Source organism: Thunnus maccoyii, chromosome 5 (genome assembly GCF_910596095.1).
Source record: "Thunnus maccoyii chromosome 5, fThuMac1.1, whole genome shotgun sequence".
NCBI classification, from domain to species: Eukaryota; Metazoa; Chordata; class Actinopteri; order Scombriformes; family Scombridae; genus Thunnus; species Thunnus maccoyii.
This window is the reverse complement of record NC_056537.1, coordinates 1,706,223-1,731,621: the sequence shown is the minus strand read 5'-3', so window position 1 is coordinate 1,731,621 and position 25,399 is coordinate 1,706,223. Positions and strand designations below refer to the sequence as shown.

The 25,399-nt window shown below is 40.2% G+C and overlaps 1 protein-coding gene across 5 annotated transcripts in view; it reads right to left on the bottom strand.

The window, feature by feature from the left end:
• Positions 1 to 24,193, bottom strand: part of ptprz1a (protein tyrosine phosphatase receptor type Z1a) — a 105,562-nt gene extending 81,369 nt beyond the window's left edge. For 2 of the 5 annotated variants that reach the window (XM_042410733.1, XM_042410734.1), the window contains exon 1: positions 23,827 to 24,193. In XM_042410733.1, the coding sequence (XP_042266667.1) occupies positions 23,827 to 23,887 (61 nt within the window). In that variant the 5' untranslated portion in view covers positions 23,888 to 24,193. The remainder of the gene's footprint in view (positions 1 to 23,826) is intronic. The other 3 variants (XM_042410736.1, XM_042410737.1, XM_042410735.1) reach the window with 2 other exon arrangements.
• Positions 24,194 to 25,399: the final 1,206 nt, after the last annotated feature.

Below are 25,399 nucleotides of genomic sequence, written 5' to 3'. Positions count from 1 at the left end.
ACTAATCCATCTAGTACATGTAGAAGTAATTTCTTTAGGATGAGTGAAGACTTTTACCAGCTGGTGGCAGGTAGAGGAAGAGTCAGAGGAGATATTTCAGTCTGTCTGTCTGACCGACTGACGATGCCATCGGTAGAGACATGCTGCTAGATTGGCTAAAGATTTATGCCAAATTATACGCTTTATTTGCTCTTGCAAAATTTGTGCCAAATACTGAAGCTTTCTTAGAATGAAGGAGGACGTAAAAACATTGAATTATGGCAAGACTGTCAGCAGACGCCTCATAAAACACCAAGAAAAAACTAATTATGTCCAAATCCAACACGACTTGGGTGACGGGAGGTGGAATTTGTATTCTGTGTTCTGCCTAGCAGACTAAACTCAGGGCATAAATATACCCTGGAAACTTATTAGGCTTATGAATTTGACATTGACTCTGAACAGCTGGAGTGTTTTACACTTCAGAGGTCTGACCGCCGGCCTGATCTGTCAGCAGATAGAGAGAGAAAAACTACAGAGCAGAACACCTCCGCTGTCATAACATGTCTACCGAGAGCTACTGTAGGAAAACCACTACATGACTTTATACCACAGTAAAATCAACTAATTATTCAATTACAAATAACAGAAAACAAAAAAAGGCTGTTTTCTGTCACAAACCTTCTATCATCCATCTTTTATCATCCTTGTTTTTGTTGTTTTGTGTAAAACCATTCAGTAAAAGTGAAAAGTCTGTTCAGGCACATTTCTTTTGAAATGGAGGTTATTGTGACCAAGCAGCAACTACACAGATACTTTACTTTCGTAAAAGTACAAATACAGCAAAGCAAAAGTACTTCATTACAAGTCCTGTATGTAAAATCCAACTAAAGTAAAAGTACATAAGTATTATGAGCTTGATGTAGTTAAAGTATTGCAGTAAAAGTACATAAGTATTATGAGCTTGATGTAGTTAAAGTATTGCAGTAAAAGTAGTGGTTTGGTCCCTCTGACTGATATATTATTATATATGACATCATTAGATTATTAATAGTGAAGCATCAGTGTTAGAGCAGCATGTTACTGTTGTAGCTGCTGGAGGTGGAGCTAGTTTACACTACTTTATATACAGTTAGCTAGTTTAGTCCAGTGGTTCCCAACCTAGGGGCCGGGTCCCTCCAAAGGGTCAGCAGATAAATCTGAGGGGTGGTGAGATGATTAATGGGAGAGGAAAGAAGAAAAAACAAAGTTCTGATACACAAATCTGTTTTCAGTTTTTGGACTTTTTCTCTAATCTTTGATTTTTGCTGAAATATTGGATCATTTGAACATTTATTGAAATGAAAGCATGTGAGAAGTTTAGAGGGAAAAATCACTATTTGGTGGAGCTGTTAACAACTCATAGACATGTGAAATGTGACCCCGACTACACACTGCTTTTTGTAAGACGTCAAAAGCCAAAAAGGTTGGAAACCACTGGTTTCATCTTTAACAATGTGTTGTATTTTAAAAGCTTGTTATATTATCCATTGTGTCAAATCTTCATCTGAAAAGTAACTAAAGCTGTCAAATAAATGTAGTGGAGTAGAAAGTACAATATTTCCCTCTGAAATGTAGAAAGTAGCATCACATGGAAATACTCAAGTAAAGTATCAATCAATCTCTAAATTCAGGTCCTCTAATAAGTGTGCTGGTGGTCATTTTGGAAATTATTGCTCCATTAATAAGATTTGAAGAGCTTTGATGTCGGCCATGAGGGTGCTGATTGACAGCTGTTGTTTTGGTATGATGATACGTTGCTTGATTGTAAATATGTTCAGCTCCGACACAACCACAGTAACGGCAGCAGAACTCTTCAAACTGTCTTTGGTCTGTAGTGGTGGTGAAACAGAGTTTGACCTTTGTGAAGTTCAGACAGCAGATGGAGTGATTCATCAAAGTACTTCTGTTAGATTTATACACAGAAGATCCTCCATAAAAACTCCACCAGAAGACCACCAACAAGGTAATCAAAACGCTTCGCCACAGCGCTGCAGGCATTTAGACAAATGAAAAGTCCAGCGTTACCACTTAAAAATCTTCCAAAGTGCTGCTTGGAGCTGTAACACACGGGGAGATCCAGCTGTGGAAAACTAAATTCATCAGCCGAACAGAGAGACCTCCGGGTTGAGGTTTTTCCCTCATCGATCGGCTGCTCTCATCTTCCCCTTTTTAACTATAAATGGCAAAGAACAAAAGCTGTGGATTATCTACAGGCTGAGTCCATCAGCCCTAAAAGGAGGCTGAAACATGAAAGACGCAGAGCTGCCGGGAGGATGATTTCACATGAAGATTGCACGCCAGGAATGAAGGCAGGAAAACAGATTCCAGCAGCTCCACTCAGATGAAAATATGTAAAAGAAAAAAAATATTTGGCAGACAATTAAAAACTTTTTTTTTTAAAACCGCCCGTGCACGGATCCTCAAATGAAGCGTCTTATTTAACTTGACTCGAGTCTTTCAACAGGTTGATGCATGACAAACAAGTTATCTAAAGCCCCCATTCGAATGGGATTTATGTCTCATGGGGAGGTTTAATCCAGTCTGGAGTAATTCTTCACCCTCCACTCTGGTAATAATTACATCTGCAACGACTTAGTCTTTTTTACAGTGAACTCGCTGCTCCTCCTGTAATTTAAATCCCATCCAGAACGACGTCCTTGTATTTTAAAGTGGATCTCTTGAGTTTTTTTTTCCTTCTACTACAAATGTGCTTTTGATAAACTGACAGATTGAAACATTCAGGTCTAATTAGCAACCAAAACGATGATGATAGAAAAAATAAGACCATCAGGACAGCAAGACCCCTTAAAATCTCATTAGATGGAGCTGCTGTAATGTCAGCTACATGATCGAGTCCAGGTTTTAGCCCATATTTGTTCACATTTCACATTTTGGAAAATTGGCGCCATCAGATATGCCAAATTAGCTATTAGCAGTTGCAGTGTAGCCATAGATGCACAGACAACTATCACTGGATTACTTCTGATGATACTCTGGCAAGTTCTGAAGGGTGTTTTTGTCTATTTATGGAGGTTTATTGGCGACGGACATCAGAGTTAGGAAGTCTAGGGCTGCAACTAACGATTATTTTCATTATCAGTTACTCTGTCTGTTATTTTCTCGATTCATCAATTAGTTGTTTGGTCTATAAAATGTCAGAAAATGGTGAAACATGTCGATCACTGTCTTCTTCTGCCCTGACCAACAGTCCACAACCCAAAGATATTTAGTTTACTATATAGAAAACTACATAAGACTCCAAAGACTAATAACAGAATAAGATTTTCAGTCTCAGGAGAGTTGTTCCTTGTACAGCAGACGCCACTGAGCATGTGCAGGAACGTGGTTCCGTTTACAGCTTTGCTAGCTTGTTATGCTACATATCACAACCTCTTGACTTTTTACTGCAGTATAAATTTCTCAGATAACTTCAGTACAAAGTAACTAAAGTAAACCAAACTCTTCATGATGAAGGAACATGTCATCCAATGTAGCGGTGTGACTCACTGACGTGTTTTTAATAAGATATATCAGACTTTGATACACACACAATACTTGTTAGTAGATCAGTTCATTGTTGGTTTGGATCCAAACATGAGATTTACTGACAAGAAGAAAAATATAGAAAATCACCAGAATGATCCTTTAACCCTCCTGTTGTCTTCCTGTCGACCATGCATCTTTTGTCCTCCCGGGTCAATTTTGACTCAGGAGGACAAAAGTCCACAGATGCTATAAATTTTAATAAAACACCCAAAATTCAATGAAAGTAGTGATCATTACTTTTACTTGCAAAGTGTGTGGTGTGGAACCATCCATGTGATTTTCAGGCAATTAGATGATAGAAATCCATATTTCTGATATAAAAACATTTGAAAACGGGTCGAATTTGACCCGAGGACAACAGGAGGGTTACAGAATGTTTCAAGAAGTTGGGCTCTACTTGAAAGAAAAACTGTTCAATAATAGAAATGATAGTTTGGAGTTTTGTAGAATTTCCTTTAATATGAATCTTTTCAAATATTTTACTTTTATAAAAAGCAAGAAACTTTAACTATTACATCATAACGTGAACACTTCATAGGTTTGTCTCTGTAAATCTAGGTTGGGGTTTGGCCCTCACCTGTCTGTCAACACACTCACTTTGCTCACTATGTGTTTGTGTGTGTGTGTGTGTGTATGTGTGGTCATGGTTTTAACCTTTAACTGCAGTGTATCGTCTCTGCTCTGCATCTTCTAACACCAGCTTCACTACACTGAACTGTGATAAGACTGAACAGCCCTCCAACAGCTTTGTGTGTGTGTGTGTGTGTGTGTGTGTGTGCATGCACTCATGTGTGACTTGTATCTGTGGTCAGAAACAAATGATCTGTCCCAGGGGGGAGAGCCAATGAATAATGGATCTGACCGTCTACAGTTTCCATCACCAGCCTCTCTGGGCTGCAGCCAAACACTCAGTTAGCCGCCATGTTTGTGTATAATCTGTTTTTTTTCATGTTTTGTTTTGTTTTTATTCTACTTTTGTAAGGTGTCATCTGGACAATAAGAAAGAAGCGTTTTCTTGACTCACACATTTGTCTTGTTGATCAGAGAAATACCGTATTGACCCGATTATATAAGATATTTTCTCTGAAAATCATGTTTGAAAAAGGTGGAGGACTTTAAGATGTTCAGATCAGATATTCAGCTCTTACAGAGAGTGTTGCATTATGGGTTGTTTCTAATCTCTGCAAGTCTGTTCGTAGTCAGTCTTTAAAGAAAAAGAAGAAGAAAAGGTGTATTTTATTAGCTCACTTTAACCTGCAGATGTTTCTTCAAGGATAATTCTGGTGATTTTCTATGTTTTTCTTATTGTTAATTATTGTTCAAAACTAGTAAAAACACATCAATGAGCCACATCGCTGCACTGGGAGATATGTTCCTTCATCCCTGAATTTTGTAAAGCGCACATTAAAGTCAACACAGTGTGAGGACAAACAGCAGAAAGTGAAAGTCTGTTCATTAATTCATCTGCACTGTTTGTATTTGTGTTGACGAGTCTGATATATAAAGACAGCTGCTAGCTAACGAACAACTCTCTCTACTGACTCGGCAGTGACTTACTGTATGAATCTCTTAGAAAAGCAACCACGTTGGTGCTTGTTTCAACTCAGTCCTCGCTCTCCCAGCCTGGAGCTGCAGGTCTGACTCAGGCTGCATGAATCACTCACCTACAAGCTCAACGCCACAGTCAGTAACACTCCATCAATTTTACTTTGTCCTTTTTTAGTAGTTTACTCCTACTCGATTCTGATTGATCAATTATGAAATTCAACAGTCTGATATATGGACTATCACCTTTATTCAAATCACAAACATTCTCCAAGAGAAATACTTCATTTATTTGTACTAGTCGGGGCCTGTGAGGGGTTCCCCAGGCTTGAAAACCCGACTCTCTCTATTCATAAAAACTCGAGTCAGTATAAAGAGTCGGACCTGCCATCCCTACAGCTAACTATGAGTCACAGTTTACAGGACTGTCGTGACTCCAGACAGCTAATAAAGCCAATTATCATCTACATTATTTTATGACTTAACCCTCCTGTTGTCCTCGGGTCAAATTCGACCCGTTTTCAAATGTTTTTATGTCAGAAATATGGATTTCTTTCATCTAATTGCCTGAAAATCACATGGATGGTTCCATACCACACACTTTGCAAGTAAAACTAATGATCACTACTTTCATTGAATTTTGGGTGTTTTATTAAAATTTATAGCATCTGTGGACTTTTGTCCTCTCGGGTCAAAATTGACCCGGGAGGACAAAAGTTGCATGGTCGACAGGAAGACAACAGGAGGGTTAAAATAAGCTTTTTGTTGTAATAACATTTTACACATCATGCAGCTTTAACTGAACATATAAACACACATAACATTTAGTGCACATGTACACATCTTCACTGAGTAAAGATTGATCTCTGGACTTTAATAATCGATACTGGATCATTCAAATAAGAATCGCGATTAATCGGAAAATACATTTTTTTATCCAGCACTAGTGCTGCTAGAAGAAAAGTCAGAAGATCACAAAAGTCAGATGGATTCATCTTCCAGAGAAAAATGAATGTCTGGATTAGATTTTACAGCAAATATTTGTCCAGATATTTCAGTTTCGACCAACCAACCGACGTACTGTTTCAGTGAAAAGACCTTTATCAGGTGAGATTACAGAGTACAGTGTTGTTACTGTTTGGTCTGTAGAAATGTATTAAAAAAAAAAAACAAAACAGCTTTTGAAACCCAGTAAAACAGCTTTTTGGAAACAGACAAATGTTCAGGTCCTGACTCCATAAAAACACTAAATGACTGCAGATGTCCACTCAGCTTTCACTCCTTTTGTTGTATTTACACCATTTCTCAGCGCTGACGCAGGCGGTCCCATCAACACCTATTCAACCTCTAAATGTCTGCTGGGTACCTGCCCGCTGTTCGCTCCGTGCCAACCTCTTGCTTGCTTGCTGCTGCATCAATCTCAAACCAAACCCTGCAGCCCGAACCTTCAGACTGCCTCCTCCTCTGTTCCTGTGCCCGGCCGTCACCTTCGCAGCCAGCAGCTCCAAACACTCAGAGAGAGGGCCCGGGATGTTTAAACAAAGAGCTCCCACTCACAGCGACTTGTTTACAGGAAGAGGAAGATTTAAAGGAGGGGGGGGAATTGAGAAAGGGACGGCTCCAACACAACCATCTCAGAGATGTTTTATTTATTTAAAACCCTTTGCTGTGAGCTATTTCAGCCTCAGCTTTGTGTCTGAGCTGCTGCAGAGCAGAACATAAATAATGATTTATTACGTCTTGGCACAGCAGCAAATTATTAAAGACAAGAACATTTGGAAGCGCTAAACGTACAGTACTATATATATATATATATATATATATGTAACGTGGCTCCTGAGTCCTGTTGACATCCATCACAGATCAAAGCGGCGGGGTGTGTATGTTGAGGGGAAACCGGTGAGTAGAGCTCTTATGAATCACACGTGTCGCTCCGGTGACAGGAAGAACTGCTCCTAAATAAGCGAAGCATCTACAGTAGGTAATGAGTAAACAGAATGGCGTCCAGGTAGCATCATGTTTACAGAAACTTTACCGCCAATCAAACTGTTATGAGTTTGATTCCAACCGTAGTCACGGTGACCCTAAACAACCTGATAATGTGAGGAAACTTCAGCACGAATAGGTTCAATCTGACCAAACACATGCAAGTCTAAAGTAGAAGATAAATAAGGAGTTTTACACTGTAAATCATGCAAAGATATTCCAGTAGAGCCCCAGAATATAAATATATACATGAGAATGTGCAGAATTTGTGTCCTCTTGTGTCAAGAGTCTGCAGCATCTGTCCATCTGTATGGTCGATATATTTCAAACAAAGACTGTGTTGACAAAATACGGCTATTACATGCATTTTAAACCTGTGATTAGCCGTCACTGCACAGCCCACATAATATCACATACTGGGATGAAAGAGGTGCCATCTGGGAAAAGGCTCCTTGACGCTGTGCAATTTTTGGGCTTTTCTGAGACAAAAGTTGAGAATCGTGAGAGAAAAATGTGGTGAAATCTTTGGTCGTCGATCCAAAACAGCGTCACGGATCTCACCGTGAGACTCGTCCACCAATAATAGATTCAGAGATTTGATGACCAGAGACGCAACAACCCAGAAATACAAACCAACCAGTTAGAATACGACATGAAATGACACAGAATACACCGGCCGAAAAACGTCCACACACACACACAAACCAAAAAACAAACGTTTTATGTGACTTTGCTGCAACATCAGAGCCGCAGATGGAGACGAGCTGATGATGTCATAACGCTACGATTCACCGCACATCCATCCCACAATCTGACGGCCTCGAACCGATATCGTTCAGTCTGACACAGATTGTGACAAAGTGTTTATTGGACCCATCGAGTGTCGAACATGAGCTCTAACAACATGCAACAACATCTGTGTGTAGAGCTGCAATGATTTTCAGTCGTTGCAGCTTCTCAAATGTAAAAACTTGAAGCTTCTTCTGTGCATCTTTGGATTTTAGACTGTTGATCTGACATAACAAGATGTTTGAAGGTGTCGCTTTGAACTTTGAGAAATTATAACAACAATAATAATAATAAACTTTATTTATATAGCACTTTTCTTAACAATGTTACACAGTGCTTTACAAAGGAAAATAAAGCCAAACAAGGCAGATAATAATAAGGCAAAGAGGAGCACAGAGGTAACAATAGAAGATGCACAATAATAGTAATAATAAAACAATTAAATGCAAAAACAATGAAAAGAATAAGATCAATGAATAGGTGTAAAAACATAACAAGCTTGTTTCTCTATTTTATGACATTGTACGGACAGAACAATTAATCGATTAGTGAAGAAAATACTCTGCAGATTAATAAATAATGAAAGTAATCGTTAGTTGCAGGCGTATCTGTGTGTCTGAGTTCAGTCTAAACATGAAAATCGGCATTTTATCAGCCAAAAAAAAAAACACTCTCTGAACACTAAAACATGTGGATGACAACAGATTATCTATCATAACGAGGATCCGGTGCGTGAAACAGAAAAACGCTGAGAAACACGTGGCAGTAAAAGTTCACGGTCAACTACGATAACTATGTTCTGTTTCAAAAGAGTCATTCATAAACCTGACACTTCTTCTTCTATGTTTTTCTTATTGTCAACAAGTCCAAAGTTCACCGATCCAACAGGTCTTTCTACTGCTGCTACAGACCTTTATTCTCGTGTGTTTCTATACTGAATATCTGCTCATCGGTGAGGAAAGCAGAGAGTTTCCTCCTTCTTCTTCTTCACCCACATTTCCTCATGTATAAAGCGTCTGTTCCAAGCAGAGCTGTTTTGGTTCCAGCAGACGTGTTTCTAATCTAATCGTACACACGGTGACGAAACAGTTTGTCAGAGGCTCCTAGAAAAGCTTCTCTAACAGAAAAACGACTTAATTAAACACTGGAGCTGAATGGACGAAGGAGACTGCCAAAGCTGTATCCCACAGGAAAGACAATGAGGGAGGAAGTGTGTGTGTGTGTGTGTGTGTGTGTGTGAGAAGCCATCCTACCTATCTTATAAACTTTTTACAACTCTATTTACTCTTCAGCTCAGGCTAAAGATGAGAATTATGTTGTCAGTGATGTCTGTCTCAACATGTAGTCCAGTTAAAAGATTATTTACTGAATGAATTTGGGGACTAAAGCTGCATTCAAGTCATGTACGATTTACGAGCTGCCAAATGGGGAACACAGTCAGTAAACACCCAACAAATCCACAGATGCTGACAGTTATTTTCAATTTAGGAGCAAAGTTTATGGATGATTTTAAGTAAAACGGCGGAAAACAAACAAACAAAAAGTTTCGTTGCAGGTCTGCATAACTACTGATTACAGTAAATTTCACAGGTTTCTAATTCAATGAGATGTTTGCTTCCATCAAGTTTGAATGTTTTTTCGTTACTTCTTGACGTATAAGTTGTTTCATTTCTTGTAACTTTATGAATAAAAAAATCTACAAAATTGTGAAATTAAAAAACATGTAAACTTGTAGAAACACCGTCTGGTTGTTTCTCTTTCTCTGACAAAGTGAAGGCAGCATCAGTCGCTGGAACCTGATTGGCTGACAGCAGCATATGTAGATGTACCAAGTCAAGGCAACTGGACTCTAGATTCTTGACAACGTTTCAGTTTTTATTCAAATTCATTTGGATGTTTATTAAATTTGGTAACAATGTTGACAAATTGCACATAAAGTCTGAAAAGGAACCAAAGAGTCCTGCACACTTTTATTAATGATGTCTTCACCTTCAGTCTTTTACCAGGATCTTCTTTTTCTTGTTTCTTATAAAAGCAAAATATAAATAAATTTGAAAAGGAATTTGAAAAGATGAAAGAAAATGCTACAAAACCCCAAACTATCGTTTCTAACGTTGAACAATATTTCTTCACAGTGGAGCTTAACTTCTTTAAAACAATCTTTAAAAGGATAAAGCTGGTGATTTTCTATATTTTTCCTTCTTGTCAGTAAATCTCATGTTTGGATCCAAACCAACAATGAACTGATCTACTAATAAGTATTGTGTGTGTATCAAAGTCTGATATATCTGATTAAAATCACGTCAGTGAGTCACACCGCTACACTGGATGACATGTTCCTTCATCATGAAGAGTTTGGTTACTTTAGTTACTTTGTACTGAAGTTATCTGAGAAATTTATACTGTAGTAAAAAGTCAAGAGGTTGTGATATGTAGCATAACAAGCTAGCAAAGCTGTAAACAGAACCACGTTCCCGCACATGCTCAGTGGCGTCTGCTGTACAAGGAACAACTCTCCTGAGACTGAAAATCTTATTCTGTTATTAGTCTTTGGAGCCATTTCTAAACAAACTAAAGTAACCACTGCAGCAGTTTGGCTCATTAACGTGTTTTTAATAGATTTTGGGCAAAAATGGAGGTCTATGGCAATGTGCATATTGTACTATTAACAGAAAGTCTCAAAGGAAGGAAATCAATCTCAAAAATATTTGTGATTTTTAGTCAACGGGTTAAAAATGAAAAAACCACCAGTTAAAGGGTTAATTCAAAGTGTCTCCTGAAGAGCAGAGACTGAAACCTCTGTTCAGACAACCCTTCACCTGTCCTCTCCGTCTCCCAGCAGGACGCCACCGCCGCCGCCGCCGCCGCCGCCAACCAGCTCCAGATGATGTCAGCGCATCATCTGCAGGTCGCAGCAGGAGTCGCAGGTCTGCAGCCGAGCACTAATTGCTTTTTTTTTCACCTGCGTGAGTCCACCGCGCTGCTTCAGTGTAACCGGGCGAACATCAGCACGATCACCGACTCATTAACAGGCGGACATTTTGTTACGGTGCCTTGGGGATGCATGACTATTTTGAGAGATGACCTAATTGAATTAACAGCGGGGGAGGAGGGGCGGGGTTGGGGGGCGGACTGAGGAAATTATGGATTTTACACTTTGTCCTTCTCTAACCTTGACACACTTCTGCTGGATTTTCCCTCGTTAGAAATTTAAACTAATGACAGCAGACATGTCCTCTTCATCCTTATCTGACTGTAAATCACATTTTATCTACTTTTATTCATATTTTCTCTCTACATGAGATCATTGACACAAATCTCAAAAAACAAGCTTGTTTACATTTGATTTCAGTTTGAATTTATTCATATTTTGGGATCCTAACGAGGAGAAAAACATATATTTTATGATTTGTGTGGAGGTGAACTGTACTTTGTCCCTAAAAATATCTTCTCTAACTCAGCTCCTGGCGCTCCAGATGCAGCAATTTGGTGCCGACCTCCTGCTGTTCAACCCCCCCCCCCCGCCCACCACCACCACCACCAGCTGCCTCCAACATCCCCAACATCCCACCCACGGCTACAGCACCACATACAGCAGCCGGTAACAAGAAGAGAGATGTGGGGAAACATCCGTCTGCTGTACGTACAGATGGAAATACAGCGGCTGTGTGTGTGTTGAAGAGGGATAATTATAAAAACATCACAGAAAAGAAGAACAAAACACACCAGACAACTGTGAATCTCATTAAACAGTCTCATCTAGTGCGATTAGTTAATTGCTACATGCTAATACCTCTCTACCTCTCGCTGCAACGATTAATTGATCAACAGAAAATAAGTTGGCAACAATTATGATTATCAAATAAAGAGGTTAAAGCTATTTTTTAAACAAAAATGGTAAAAATCCATCGGCTCCAGCTTCCCAAATGTGAACATTTTGATAATAAAACAATTATCTTTGGATTTTGGAGTGTTAATAAGTCAAATTAAGACATCTGAACCACGGTTTATCACAGCTCTGGGAGCTTGTGATGGACATGTTTTACTATTTACTGACATATTTTAGACCGAATGAATAATTGATAATAGAAATAAATGGAAATTAGCTGCAGATCACTGGATACTGGGCTGATTAAAGCCAAAGGGTCTTGGATGCACAACAGAAAGTTCAGGCAGGACATTCGATCAATTCATGCATTTGTCCAGAGCAACAAATACTGGAGCCCGAATCAGATCTGAAATATGAGAGCAGACAACGTAAACAACAAAGATTACAGAACAGACGTTTACTGACATGTGCGACACGCCGACATCATCTCCTCAGGAAAAGTTAAAAAAAAAAAAACGTTGCCAGGGCGGGATGAGACCTGAGCTTTGTCTTACAGGCAGCATTTTTACATACGTTCATGTTTAACATCAGAACAGGAAATAAAGGACAGTAGATCACAAAAAGCATAATAACAATAATTTGTGACAACTATAACAAACAGATTTCAGTGAAATGTTCCTGCTCCACAAAGGACGAAGCCTTTAGATTTCAATGACTTTTACGCCTAACTAATCTGAACAGGATGACAACACTAACATGTCTGCATACAACAGAAACACAACTGAGGGTCAAGCTGCACATCTGGAAGTTATCAGAACCGGTTTCATCCCAAAATCAGTTTCAGCTGCCGTCAGTGACAATGTGACTCCAATTAGATGTAACTGCTGTAATTCAGACTAACAGCTTAACCTTTAACAGCTTTCACTCATTTCTTCCTGCTGCTGCTTTATTTGTTTTCCTCCAAATCCTTCCTTTCTTTGTATCACAGCTCAGGTGTGTCAACACAACCTGAAGCAGACATGAAGAGAACCGGTCAGACCAGGAGGAGGACAGATTTACCTCGGCCTCTGGGGCTGAATGAGTTTTTAACCGCAGGTCAAACTGACAGTCGACCTCTGAACGAACACACCTGATATACGATGAATCTCAGACTTTGGGTCAAAATGAAGCTTTCAGAAGCTGCTCTGAAGTTTTTTTTGTTGTGTGTGTTTATAATTAAGAACATAAGATGTCCAGACTGGGAATTGTAATGTTGAGAAAGAACACAGAGGTGCACAACTCTTTCTTTACATGTATTCCATCATTTGACTTTACAAGGGAAACATAAGTCACCATATATTCCTTTTATTAGCGAGCAGATTAAAGAAAAGTCTTTAACTGTATTGCAGTGATACAAAAAACATGTCAGTGAGTCAAACTGCTGCACTGGATGACACGTTCCTTCATCCCTGAAGAGTTTGGTTACTTTAGTTTGTTTACAGCTTCAAAAGGAGGTTTGATTCTTTGGAAAGTATTTCCATGACAGGAAGACGCCACCGCACATATGTGAGGATGCAGGTCTGTTTAGTCTGCTCTTCTAGCTTGTTGTGCCACGAATCACGAACTCTTGACTTTGTACTAAACTTCCTGGAGAAATTTTCACTGTTTTTACTCTTAAACTCTGCAACATGAGATTTGTTGACAATAAGAAAAATATAGAAAAATCACCAACTATATGCTCTGAGATACTGCAGAGAGTCTCACTGCTACTTTAAGGAGAAATTACAATTTATTTTATGATGGTGTACCTGGAAACCAGCCACTGGCCAAATAAAAAATCGCCCCCTGACGAAATGAATTAAAAATAAAATAAACTTTTCCCCTTTTATAGATTACATAAATCTACTGTAGACAATAATATAAATACAAAGATCATAACATACTGCCTGCAGGTGAAGACAGGCATGCTTTTTAAACGGCAGACGGTGCTGAAATGAAGCAGACCAACATTTATCGTGTGTGGAAAACTGATTACATCTCCAGTCTCACACTGAAACATTCGTTTTCATTTTTTTTTGCCAAATGAGTATTAACATAAGCTGCTGTAACTCAAACAGCAGACAGACTAAGAGACCAGATGGTGAAGATATTGGAACATCCAACAGCTAAAGAGACATATTTTTCTCTGGAGTAGGTGGAGACCAAACCGGAGATAAAAGGAGAGTAAATATCAGACGTACAAACACCGCTCTAATGGGATAAGAATATTGCTCTGTGTCTTCTAGATGTGTAAACAGGACTCGATTATGACATACTGTGTCTGGGTGTTTTTCCAGCTTGTTGTGGAGTTTTTATGCCACCAAGCAGCCAGAAAAAATCAATGAATGCAGCTTTAAATCACTTGTTAGTTCAGTCTTTCACACTGTTATAAAAATCTAAGATATCTGAGTCTCTTCTCAGCATCTTTTTTTTTTTTTCTTCTCCTCGTACTTCTTTAGAGTCTCTGGAGTCCTGACACGTCGCTGTACGTCTCAACCCCCCGCTACTGTTAGCTTGTAATGTTGGTGATCGAGCAATTTAAGCTCATTCTCCTGCTGCACTCAATGGAAGCTGATCTGGATAAGAGGATCAGACTAATGCCTGAAATGTAAATGTAAATGTTCTGTAAATACTTGAAAAGCCTTGTTGAAGCCCATCGAATCCCTTTGTGCCTGCTAACATCTGCCTAAAGCGTCTTTACATTCACCTGCTTAGATCCCCTCCACCAGCCGCTGAATGGGGAAGAAAAAAGGAGCGAATCGGCCTTTTTTTACTGAGAAGGACTTTGACCGACCCGCGTCCTCCACGCAGGCCTTTTTATCGCTGGCCTTTTTTTTTTTTTTTTTTGATTTTGCATTCAGCAACTGGAGAGACGAGGACCATCAGGCGTCCAGGATGGAGGAGAGACCACACACTCGCAGGCAGCTGAGGAGTGGAGAAAACAGGGAGAAAAGTGGAGGACAAATCAAATGGCTCTCCACCAGCTACTCTACGGGGGCTCCACTTGTTCTCCGCTGCAATGGGCCCCGGTGTGAGAGGGCCCCCCTTTCAGAGGCGCTGTGGGCCACCCGGATCTGCCCCGTCATCCATTACAGCGCCCAGAGTAGCGGTGGGCACGGAGGAGGAGGAGGAGGAGGAGGAGGAGGAGGAGGAGGGTGGTGGCAGAGCACCAGAAGGACACCAGCAGAGACAAGATGGTTGGCTAACCAAAAAAACCCACCCTCAACACCCCTCATCCCTCACCCACCCAGAAATGAGAGAGGAGACAAATGAGGAGGAGGAGGAGGAGGAGGATTAAAAAATGCTAAGGGGGGGATGAGGAGGAGGAGGGAGGGGGGTGGACAGACAGTAGAAGGATGAAGGCATGAGGCTCGAAAAAGGGGAGAAATGTGGGACAACAGGGTGACAGAAGATGTGCAGCAGCACAGAGGAGCTGTGAAAGGAGGAGAGAAAATGAGAGATTAAGAGGTGGAGAGAGAAAGAGGAAAAGGAGCTGGACAGAAAAAATGTTAAAGAAGATTGAAGAGCAAGAAACAAAAAAAGATCCGAGATCTGCCCCCGAGGAAATGCACTGTAAAAAAAAAAAATCCATCTTAACGCGTCAATTTGTCCAAAAATCTTTTCCAAAAGACATCAAATCTTCGGGGCTGAATTTGGGGGAAAATGTGTATAAAATGATGCACATCTGGATTATTTCCATTTGCTGAAATGATGCAGCCATAAAATCATCTTAAAGTCCTAGTTTTGAATATTTCACTCAGTGGAAACGTCATAAAGCTCCAGTGAAGAGCTGGAACACAACATACTGTATATGAGACATAAAAACACATGTTTAGGTTTGATTTATCAATCAGATGAGATTCTTTTGTTTCATTTCCTGCAATAAAGTGTCTTGTGCAGTTATCTTATTCATGTTGCATGTTTTGCTAAGTACGGAGGCCTGGAGGGGCAACTGTGAAAAAAAAAAAAAGTTTATTGTATCTTTTGGCTCCTAAAACTGATATTTTTGGAAGTTCCCTGACAGTCTGATGTTGCAGTCACTTCCTGTTTACATAGTTGGTTGCTACTTGAACTAAATTAACTAAACTTATTGAACACTAAAATGTTTATTAGTGCTGCAACCTTATTTAGTAAATCACTAGAACTCAGGAAAGACTTTATACACAAACTTATTCATGTTTATGTGGTGTAACCGGCTCCAGATGAGCAATCGCAAACTAAATTTCCCAACAATCCACCTGCTTTGGAACTAAATGAGGAAAAACGGAATCTGAGACCAAACAACTTGTTAGGATGAATGTCTTTTTACAGTGCATGAAGGGAAGGAGGCCTGAGAACGGAGATGGGAGACACATAGTGGGAATGAAGCGGTTAGGGGGGTTGGGGGGGGGGGGGGGGGGAACGAGGCTGGGGGGGTGTTAACGAAGACTAATGAAGGCAGGAGTGCTGCTTAACCTGCGCTCCATCGCTCTACGAGGCCTCCAGCCTTGAGGTGTCGGAGGAAGAATGTGTGTGTGTGTGTTTACCCCCCCCCCCCCCCCCCCCCCCTCTCCACCCCTCCCCCCCCACCCTCCTAACACACTGCGCTCCCACACTTCAGCTCCAGCTTCTCAGTGTGACAGCGTCCTCTCCTCCTCACCGCCACCGCCACTGGGACAAATCGCAGTGCCATCATGCGTCACGCTTAAATGCTCCCCTCCACATGAAACCACCCCTCACCCTCTTTCTTTTCTCCAGCTCTGTTGCTCTGCACCCCCCCCCAGCCCACCCCCCCCACTCCTCACCCCCCCCCTTCCCCTCAGTCTACCCCCTTACACCTCCTGTCTTTTTGTAGTTGCCCCCTTTCCTACTGTTACAAAACAAATCTCCCCTCTGACAGCATAATTCACCGGGCCGAGCCCGAGGAGGCGGCGCAGGACGGACGGGCCTCCTCAGCTGACCTCCGCCGAGGACCCGGCTGGTTGTTTCCCCACGTAACCCCGGCCTCCATTCAGCCGAGGGCCAACGGAGAGAAAAAGAGGGGCGACTCAGGAGGATTCAAACCGGTGGCCCCTGTGTATGCCTGAGTGAATACCGTTGAGCCTAATACCCACTAATCTGGTCATCAAATACCCTCGCTGCCATGACTGGAAATCTGCTTTTTTTTTTTTTTAATGTCCAGACAACCAGTGGGGCAGCGAGGGACGTCTGCGGCGAGCTGCCCAGCCGAAGCTTGCTTTGGACGGAGATGGAGGGATAAAATTAAGGAGTGAAAGGAGACAGAGAGAGAGAGAAAAGGGTGAGAAAAAGAAGGAAATAAAGACTAAAATGAGGGAAAAGGTCATCTGAGGTGACCACAGTCTCTCCTCAACAGACAGACAGAATCCAAATGAGGTTAAAGACAGAATTTAACTCTCAAAATAAAGTTTAACTGAGTCCACAAACTGTAACAGTAAAGACGGTAAAGACTGGAGCGACACGGAGTATCCTTCCTGATTTAAGTACATTTTTACAGTTTTAGTTTGTATTTTATTAAAACAAACTTCTTGTGCAGCTGCTTGTGTTTAATATTTGACAATAATGGCTTCTTTTGTTCAATAAAAATAAGAGTTTATAGAGGAAAAGGTGTTATTTCTCAAGCTACGTGTCCAATAAAGTATCATTTTGGTACCAGTATTGAAATTCAGGTCTTAAGGATGATTTGGCGCCCAGCTTTAGTTTGAACTCTTCTCCAGTGATGCTAGTTCCAAAATATTCTGTGTCGTACTGATATGTAAAACAACACGTATTATTTTTAAGAGTAACTGAACCAGCCAGACTGAAAAGTGGCGTCTTTTTCAACTCTGACAGACACCAGTAACCACACCCAGCAGTGACATCACGGTGTACCGACACACCCCTGAGTACACTCCTACATCACTGCAGAGAGGAAACAAGATGTTCAGCCGCTGTAAAGTTGAACTTTAAGATATAAGGGCTTTTATTTGATATTGATATACAATATATTACTATAAGTCTCTTTTATGTTTTAGTTTTCTGTATTTTATGTTGTAGATTGTAGAAAAAGACGCCTGGTGTGTCGTCAGGGTTTGGGTTTACTGCTCGCCTCCATCTTGAATTCCTGGAGCCAGAAAATCTTAATTTGGTCAAAAATGTGTGGAGCAGAAACTATGATAACTATGTTGAAACTGAAACAGTCGTCAATCCATCAAACTCACTTCAAACCGAATCATTTTTTAAAGTCTCAGTATCTGCTCGACAAAACAACGATCTGAGATGAAAACGTCCGCTTAGACTCACATGAGAACAATTTAAATTACATCCTGAGAGAAAAAGTATGTTCACCTGCAAATCAAACACAACTATGAGAAGGAGGATATAATAAAGTCTCAGACTTACACACTTACACCAACACAGTAAACCAGCATCAATAAAAGTTACACACTAATTAGGATGCTAAGCTATAATTTAACTTTCATTATTAAAATTGTGGAGGTTTCTTATTTAAACATACAAAGGAGACTTATTGTAATTCTGAAGTAAGAACGTTGGTAACAAACTTCAGGAAACACGAACCAGCAACACTATGACTAGTCTGATGACTTTGAGATTGAGACGAATGTGATATTTCATGTGTACAAGTATGAATTTTTCCTGATGAACTCACTAAAATCATCAGGATTCATCCTCTGAGGAGCACGAATATCCACAGTTCACAGTAATCTGGACCTTGTTTCCTAATAACGATCGATGTTTAAGGTGAGGAGAGTTCTCTAAAGCAGTATTTAAGAGTCAGTGCACGTGCACGTGCACGCCGTTAGGAGTGTCAAAGATTATGCTGAGTACATTTTAAAGCAACTTAACTGATATAAGCCGTGATATTTATTGAAAAAAACACACATGACAAAGCCTAAATGTTGTAAACAAATAAATGTTTTATACTTGAAATTGTTGAGTATGAAAATGAAGCTTAATGTGCAGTAAACAGACAACAGTCTTTATAATTCATGTTCCTGGGTGGAAACTGGATTAACAAAGTAAAGATTGATTTAACTGTTGTTGGAGGCAAACGAAGCTCCTATTAAAACTAAAATGAAGCGACAGCTGTTCCTATAAGTTTCATGAATATGTATCTTAAAGAACAAGAGTGTCCATGATAAGACTATCGGCTTAAAAATGTACAAAACAATTAAAAACTTCAATAAAACGTAGTTTTTGGTTGCGGATCTTCTTAAGATGCTCTCAGCTTCCTACAAGTGTTTAGTAGTTACTCATTAATTTCTTAATTAATTTCTAAGAGCGTCTCCAGTCATAATGTTTCTGGGAAACACCTCTTAAGCTTAAGAAGGTTCTTAAGATGGATTTTAAGATCATTTCAGCCTTAAGATGCTTTTAGGGAAGGACAGTAGTGGTTGAGATGTCTCACTGAGCAGCAACATTTTGGACAAACAGGCTGCTAATCTGAAGCGATGCCACTAATGGGGTAGAAAAAAAAAAAAAAGCACATTATCATTAAAATGACAGACAATAAATACTATTAGTCATATTTAGCTCAGCGCGGCGTTGGCATCCTCAGTGCCCATCTACAGCCGACCCCTGCATGTGTTTGACTGACAGACTGCCTGACTGTGACGGCCATCTGTCAGCAGACTCCCTGTTAGACAACAAGAGGCCCGGCGACTCCGCGAGCCCAGACGGAGCGCAGGGTACTGATGGCACTGCCCATTCACAAATATCTTTTGGGAGGACGGACAGATGGTGCTGGGTTTTTCTCCTCATGTGTCTTTTCTTCCACCATCAACCATTCCTGCGCTGCCTCCTCCTCCTCCTCAGCGAGCTGGCACCTCCTTTGTGCCCCGACGTTTCATCAAAGCTTCATTTCCAAAAAAAAAAAAAAAAAAAAAGCCCCGAATGAAAAAGGGGAGGGAGGAGGCGTGAGGGAGCCCGGAGCGCTTTCTGCAGGTACCGAACCATCGCAGCGCAGATCCAAACGCACTGGCCCGGGCACAAAAGGTTTCACATCTCTTCAGCTAAAAACTGGCTCCATCCAGCTTCTCCCCCCCTAATCTTTGTTTCATGTCTCACCCCCTGAAAAGATTCAACCAAGCAGATCAGTGTCCTCTCTGGCATGCTGCGGACTGTACCGTAAGGCTGGGAGGGCAAACCAGAGGATAAGAGCTGGAAAACCCTTCCAGTGTTCAGGCTTATGGCGACAAATCCTGATTCATCTCCCACTGACTTCTTAAAGCTCCTCAATCCTGCAGAGCACACTGGTGGGTCTGTCGCACACTGTGTGATCAAAAACCTCACCAAGAGACGTATTCAAAATCGAGAGATCATGAAGATACCAAATATGTCAGGTTGAATTTTGAAGACAATGAGCCTCATACAACAACATTTAAATATTTATTTTATAACTTTGTTTCTGTGAGGTTTTCCTCATACAAATGTTTCAAGTCACCAAATGCTAATAATTGTACAAATTAGTGCTTTCATGAGGTTTGATCATCAGTATAATCAACACACCTAAACGTCCAAATAAGGCGACATGTTTCACTCCATATGTGGGCGAGTTTCATTCACAAAAATGAAGAATTTCACCAGTAGAGGAAGAAATATTCAGATCCTTTACTTCAGTAAAAGCATCAATACAGAAATGTACAAATACTCCATTACAAGTAAAAGTACATAAGTATTATGAGCTTGATGTAGTTAAAGTATTGCAGTAAAAGTACATAAGTATTATGAGCTTGATGTAGTTAAAGTATTGCAGTAAAAGTACATAAGTATTATGAGCTTGATGTAGTTAAAGTATTGCAGTAAAAGTACATAAGTATTATGAGCTTGATGTAGTTAAAGTATTGCAGTAAAAGTACATAAGTATTATGAGCTTGATGTAGTTAAAGTATTGCAGTAAAAGTAGTGGTTTGGTCCCTCTGACTGATATATTATTATATATGACATCATTAGATTATTAATAGTGAAGCATCAGTGTTAGAGCAGCATGTTACTGTTGTAGCTGCTGGAGGTGGAGCTAGTTTACACTACTTTATATACAGTTAGCTAGTTTAGTCCAGTGGTTCCCAACCTAGGGGTCGGGCCCCTCCAAAGGGTCAGCAGATAAATCTGAGGGGTGGTGAGATGATTAATGGGAGAGGAAAGAAGAAAAAACAAAGTTCTGATACACAAATCTGTTTTCAGTTTTTGGACTTTTTCTCTAATCTTTGATTTTTGCTGAAATATTGGATCATTTGAACATTTATTGAAATGAAAGCATGTGAGAAGTTTAGAGGGAAAAATCACTATTTGGTGGAGCTGTTAACAACTCATAGACATGTGAAATGTGACCCCGACTACACACTGCTTTTTGTAAGACGTCAAAAGCCAAAAAGGTTGGAAACCACTGGTTTCATCTTTAACAATGTGTTGTATTTTAAAAGCTTGTTATATTATCCATTGTGTCAAATCTTCATCTGAAAAGTAACTAAAGCTGTCAAATAAATGTAGTGGAGTAGAAAGTACAATATTTCCCTCTGAAATGTAGAAAGTAGCATCACATGGAAATACTCCAGTAAAGTACAAGTACCTCAAACAGTACTTGAGTAAATGTACTTAGTTACTTTCCACCACTGAATTTCACTCCACTAAGCTTCAAGTCCTGCTGTCAGAAAGCAGCAGACAAAAACACAACAAATGTAGTCGTGTCAGTAGCAGAAGAACCGAAACAGAACAGAAATATGAATCCAGCTGCCAACGATGTGTCATCAGAGCAGCTCTGAACTCTGACAGAAAACAACACAACAGAGACGTTCACCTGCACAGAAACCCTGAGGCAGAGTGTGAAAAGTTCTCTAACAACTACTAAACTGCAGCCTGTAGGGTTATTTTCATATTGATTCATCTGTCTATTGTCTGTTTTCATCTATAAAATATCAGAAAATGGTGAAAAATGTTGGTCATTGTTTACAGAAGACCAAGTTGACTCATGGTAAATAATAATTATTAGCTGCAGCATGAGACAGCATCATCCTGTGTTTGATCGGAAACGAGATGTTTAAGAAATGTTCTGTGACGTTTAACAAAGAATCTGTTGTTCTGAAAGTCTGCGATTAAAGGCTGATAAGTTCAGTGACCTTTCACTTGAGGACAACGTGTCCACTCTTCCTGTCATACTGGTACAAGTTCAGCCATGCAGCTTGATACTGAACCTAAATACCAATATTTTATGGTTTTGACGGAAATGTGTGAGTTGACACCAAATTTCAGCCTCTGATTCAATTCAGAGTTAAATCATTTTGTTGAGTGTGAGTTCATGTACGGCTGCTCATGTTTAGACAACATTTAAAGGGAAACTTCAGTATTTTTCAACCGTATCTTCTCATCAGTGACTAATGGAGACAATTTTTTTGAATCGGTCCAGTATTGAGCAAGAACGCTGCAGCTGGCAGTCACAAACAGGCTGTAATGTAATGTAATGTAATGTAATGTAATGTAAACAGCTGTAATGTAATCCTTTGCAGATTGTTATTATAAAAGTGTCTGATAACATTATAGAAAGGACCATCGGTCTGCTTGTTGTTGTGTCTAAACAAGTCTCGCTCTGAAATATCGCGAGAGTTGAATTGTCACTTAGACATAAAATGATGGGAAAATGGGCTCCAGGCTGAAAAATACCAACGTTTCTCTTTAACATTAGAGACTTTTCTTGATGCCTCTGTATCTGATAAAAAGCCAATTAGGGCTCAAAATGTTGTAATCTCATTTTAAAGAAAAACATCTTTAACAGAAAGCATTTTACAGAGTTGCGAGTCCTTTGGAAGCAGAAAGCATCTTCACTGTTTTGGGATTCTGGACTGGTTGCTTGAACCTTTGACAACTTTGGTTTCTTTTGTTAAATCACAAAAAAACGGTTTTATAGAAATAACTGAAGGCTACCTGGACATATTCAGCAGAGTGAACATTATCACTTCTGATTCAAGTCACATCTACAACACTGACTGTCCCGATAGGAAAGAGGGGAGACTGGAGCTACTGTACATTGAAAAAAGGAAGTTTATTTGCTCCTAATTAGCCCAGATAAGAAGTGAGTCATTACTACCGAAAAGCATGTTGGCTGGAAGGAAAACCTGCAACCTGAAGACTCCTGGACTTCTCAGTATGTTATTTTTTGAACCTGCATCCCTTCATTTTTGCGAGCAGACAGGTTGAAACAGTCGCCACTTAAACCTGAAATTCTTTCTTACAGCAGACACAACAAGTCTCCAGAAACACTACAAATGTCTGTCTCATTATCTCCTTCTGATCACAGACCTCCATCTTCCTACAGGAGCTTAAATGAGTGGCATTAACTTGACCTCCTGTTTAGTTTTTACATGGATTTAAAGTGTTTCCAGCCTTTCTTAATACCTTATTTTCCTCTTACAACCACAAAACTGGTATAAGATCCTTCAGTGTGTGTGAAATAAAACAGATGTCTGTTGCTTTACAGTTTTCTATATAATTAAATCTCTTTCTAAGTGGCCTTATAGGATTACTGCTGTTGTTGTTGCCAGATATGGAGCCTCTGACACTCTTAATAAGCCAGTCAGACTACCGTGTCCAAACTTCTCTTTTCATGCTTGACAGCTCCGGTTTGGAGCTGATATGTGACGCCCTGCGCCTCTCAAACATTTTAATCTGCGATCCCACAGACCCGGAGAGGAGCTCTGAGGCTGATTATCAACTAGAAAACACCAGAGGTCTCGCAGTCATACGACAACGTGGATTTGATATTCAGAAAATTTTAAAAAAGAAGGTTTTTAGATGCGTTTCCTTGAATGATTCCAAATACGCACACCGCGTTACGCACTGCGGGTTCAATTCTGGGAATAAAACAGAGCAGAAGATTTCTAATTGTAACAAAAAACACAAATTCACAGGCTACATGACTTCTTCTTTGGTTTGTCTGGGACACAGATGCCCTCTCTGCTCACCTGGAGCTGCTGCGCAATCAATCACCTTTAAGTTGGTGCAGCAAGTTGAAAACCACGGTCTCAATAAACGATTCACATATGAACCGATATGAACGTTTCTGTGTCATCTGAGGACAAAACACGGATGCCAGCAGGTCTTACCTTGTTGGCAGATGAGGATGAAGTGAGCAGCCAGCAGCAGCCAGCAGCCTGTAGTCTCCATGTTGGGGGGGAAAAGCTCGCGGATGCCGTAAATAAACAAATCAAATCAGTGATATTTTTTGGGGGGGGGAGCAGGTCCCGGTCGGCCCGCAGCCCTCACAGCTCCATGCTGCCCCGCTACGCTCCTGCCTGCCGGTCGGTCGGTCGGTTAGTCTGTTGTGGTCTTTCTCTGAGTGTATGTTCAGTACAGATCCGCGTCCCGGTGCGCCGCTCCGTCCGCTCTCCTCCACACCGACTGACTGACTGAAGAGGAGCCGCCAGACTGAAGCTGTGCGCCGCCCACAGCCCGCAGCCACACCGGCCTCACCTCCTCCACACAACCACTGACACTGATGATGAACAGCTACACTGACGTTATTATATTTTAAAGATTATTTCACTCTCTAGCTCGTATTTATTTATTTATGCAGCCAGTGTTAAATGATTTTAGTGTAAATGTGGAAAGGAAATTAGAGAATTAAGGAAAAAGAGAAAGGAAGAAGGAAAGAAAAGGGGAATAAAAGATGAGAATGAGGGAAATTATGAAAACAGAGAAGAACATAAAAAAGATGATGTAGGAAAAAAGGAAAGAAGACAAAAAAATAAAAGAAAAAAGTGTAGAAGAGGAAACAAGGATGGAACTAAAACAAGAAATTCTAATTAATTTCATTTTACTTATCTTTTCAAATTGAGTTGCATTTTAATGTTAAATTCCTGTTATTCCAAAATTAGTTATGCAAACATATGAAAACATAAAGAAAATCAAGGGCGGGTTGCACTGAACCAACTTTTTTTCTCCTGATACCTTAAAGGGTTCATAGTTTTTCAAGTTTGTCTTAAAACAACAGTCGGGAGCCCAAAATGAACATTGAAACATGTCCTCCCTCTGTGCAAAAATGTATTTAAAAGTCTCTGTGAAGCTTCTATTCAGCTTCATCAGTCTGAGTTAGTCATATCAAGTGGATATCTGACACATTTACAGTCTTTTTAGCATCAAATTCCCTCTTTGTGTTTCCTCGGACAGTGTTTCCCTGTTGAGCTGCAGGTGGAAGTATAGTAACAAAAAGAGGGACTTTGGCACTAAAAAGACTGTAACGTTGAAAGATATCTACTTGATTTGACTCATTTGGATAATGAAGCTTCATATTAGCTTCAGATAAACTTTTAAATACATTTTTGCACAGAAGGAGGACTGTGGATTTTGTCCCCCATCACTTCCATTGTAAGGTCATTATGAAGGGATCTTCTAATGGTCAGTATGAACAGGAGGAATGATTACAGCAAGAAAAACAGGTTTCACTGTTCATTTGGGCTCCTGTGAACTGTCCTTTAACTCAAGTTATCTGCTGATACTGATTCCCTATCTGATACTATAGTGCTAATTTTTCTCCATATTTAACGTCTGCATCACTGCGTGGAAGTAATGTGGATCATTTTCATTCATATATACCATGTAGGGATGATTGTGGCTCTAAAAACTGAGTCGACAGCCGCTGTGACTGACTGATGACAGAAACACTACATTTGATAATGA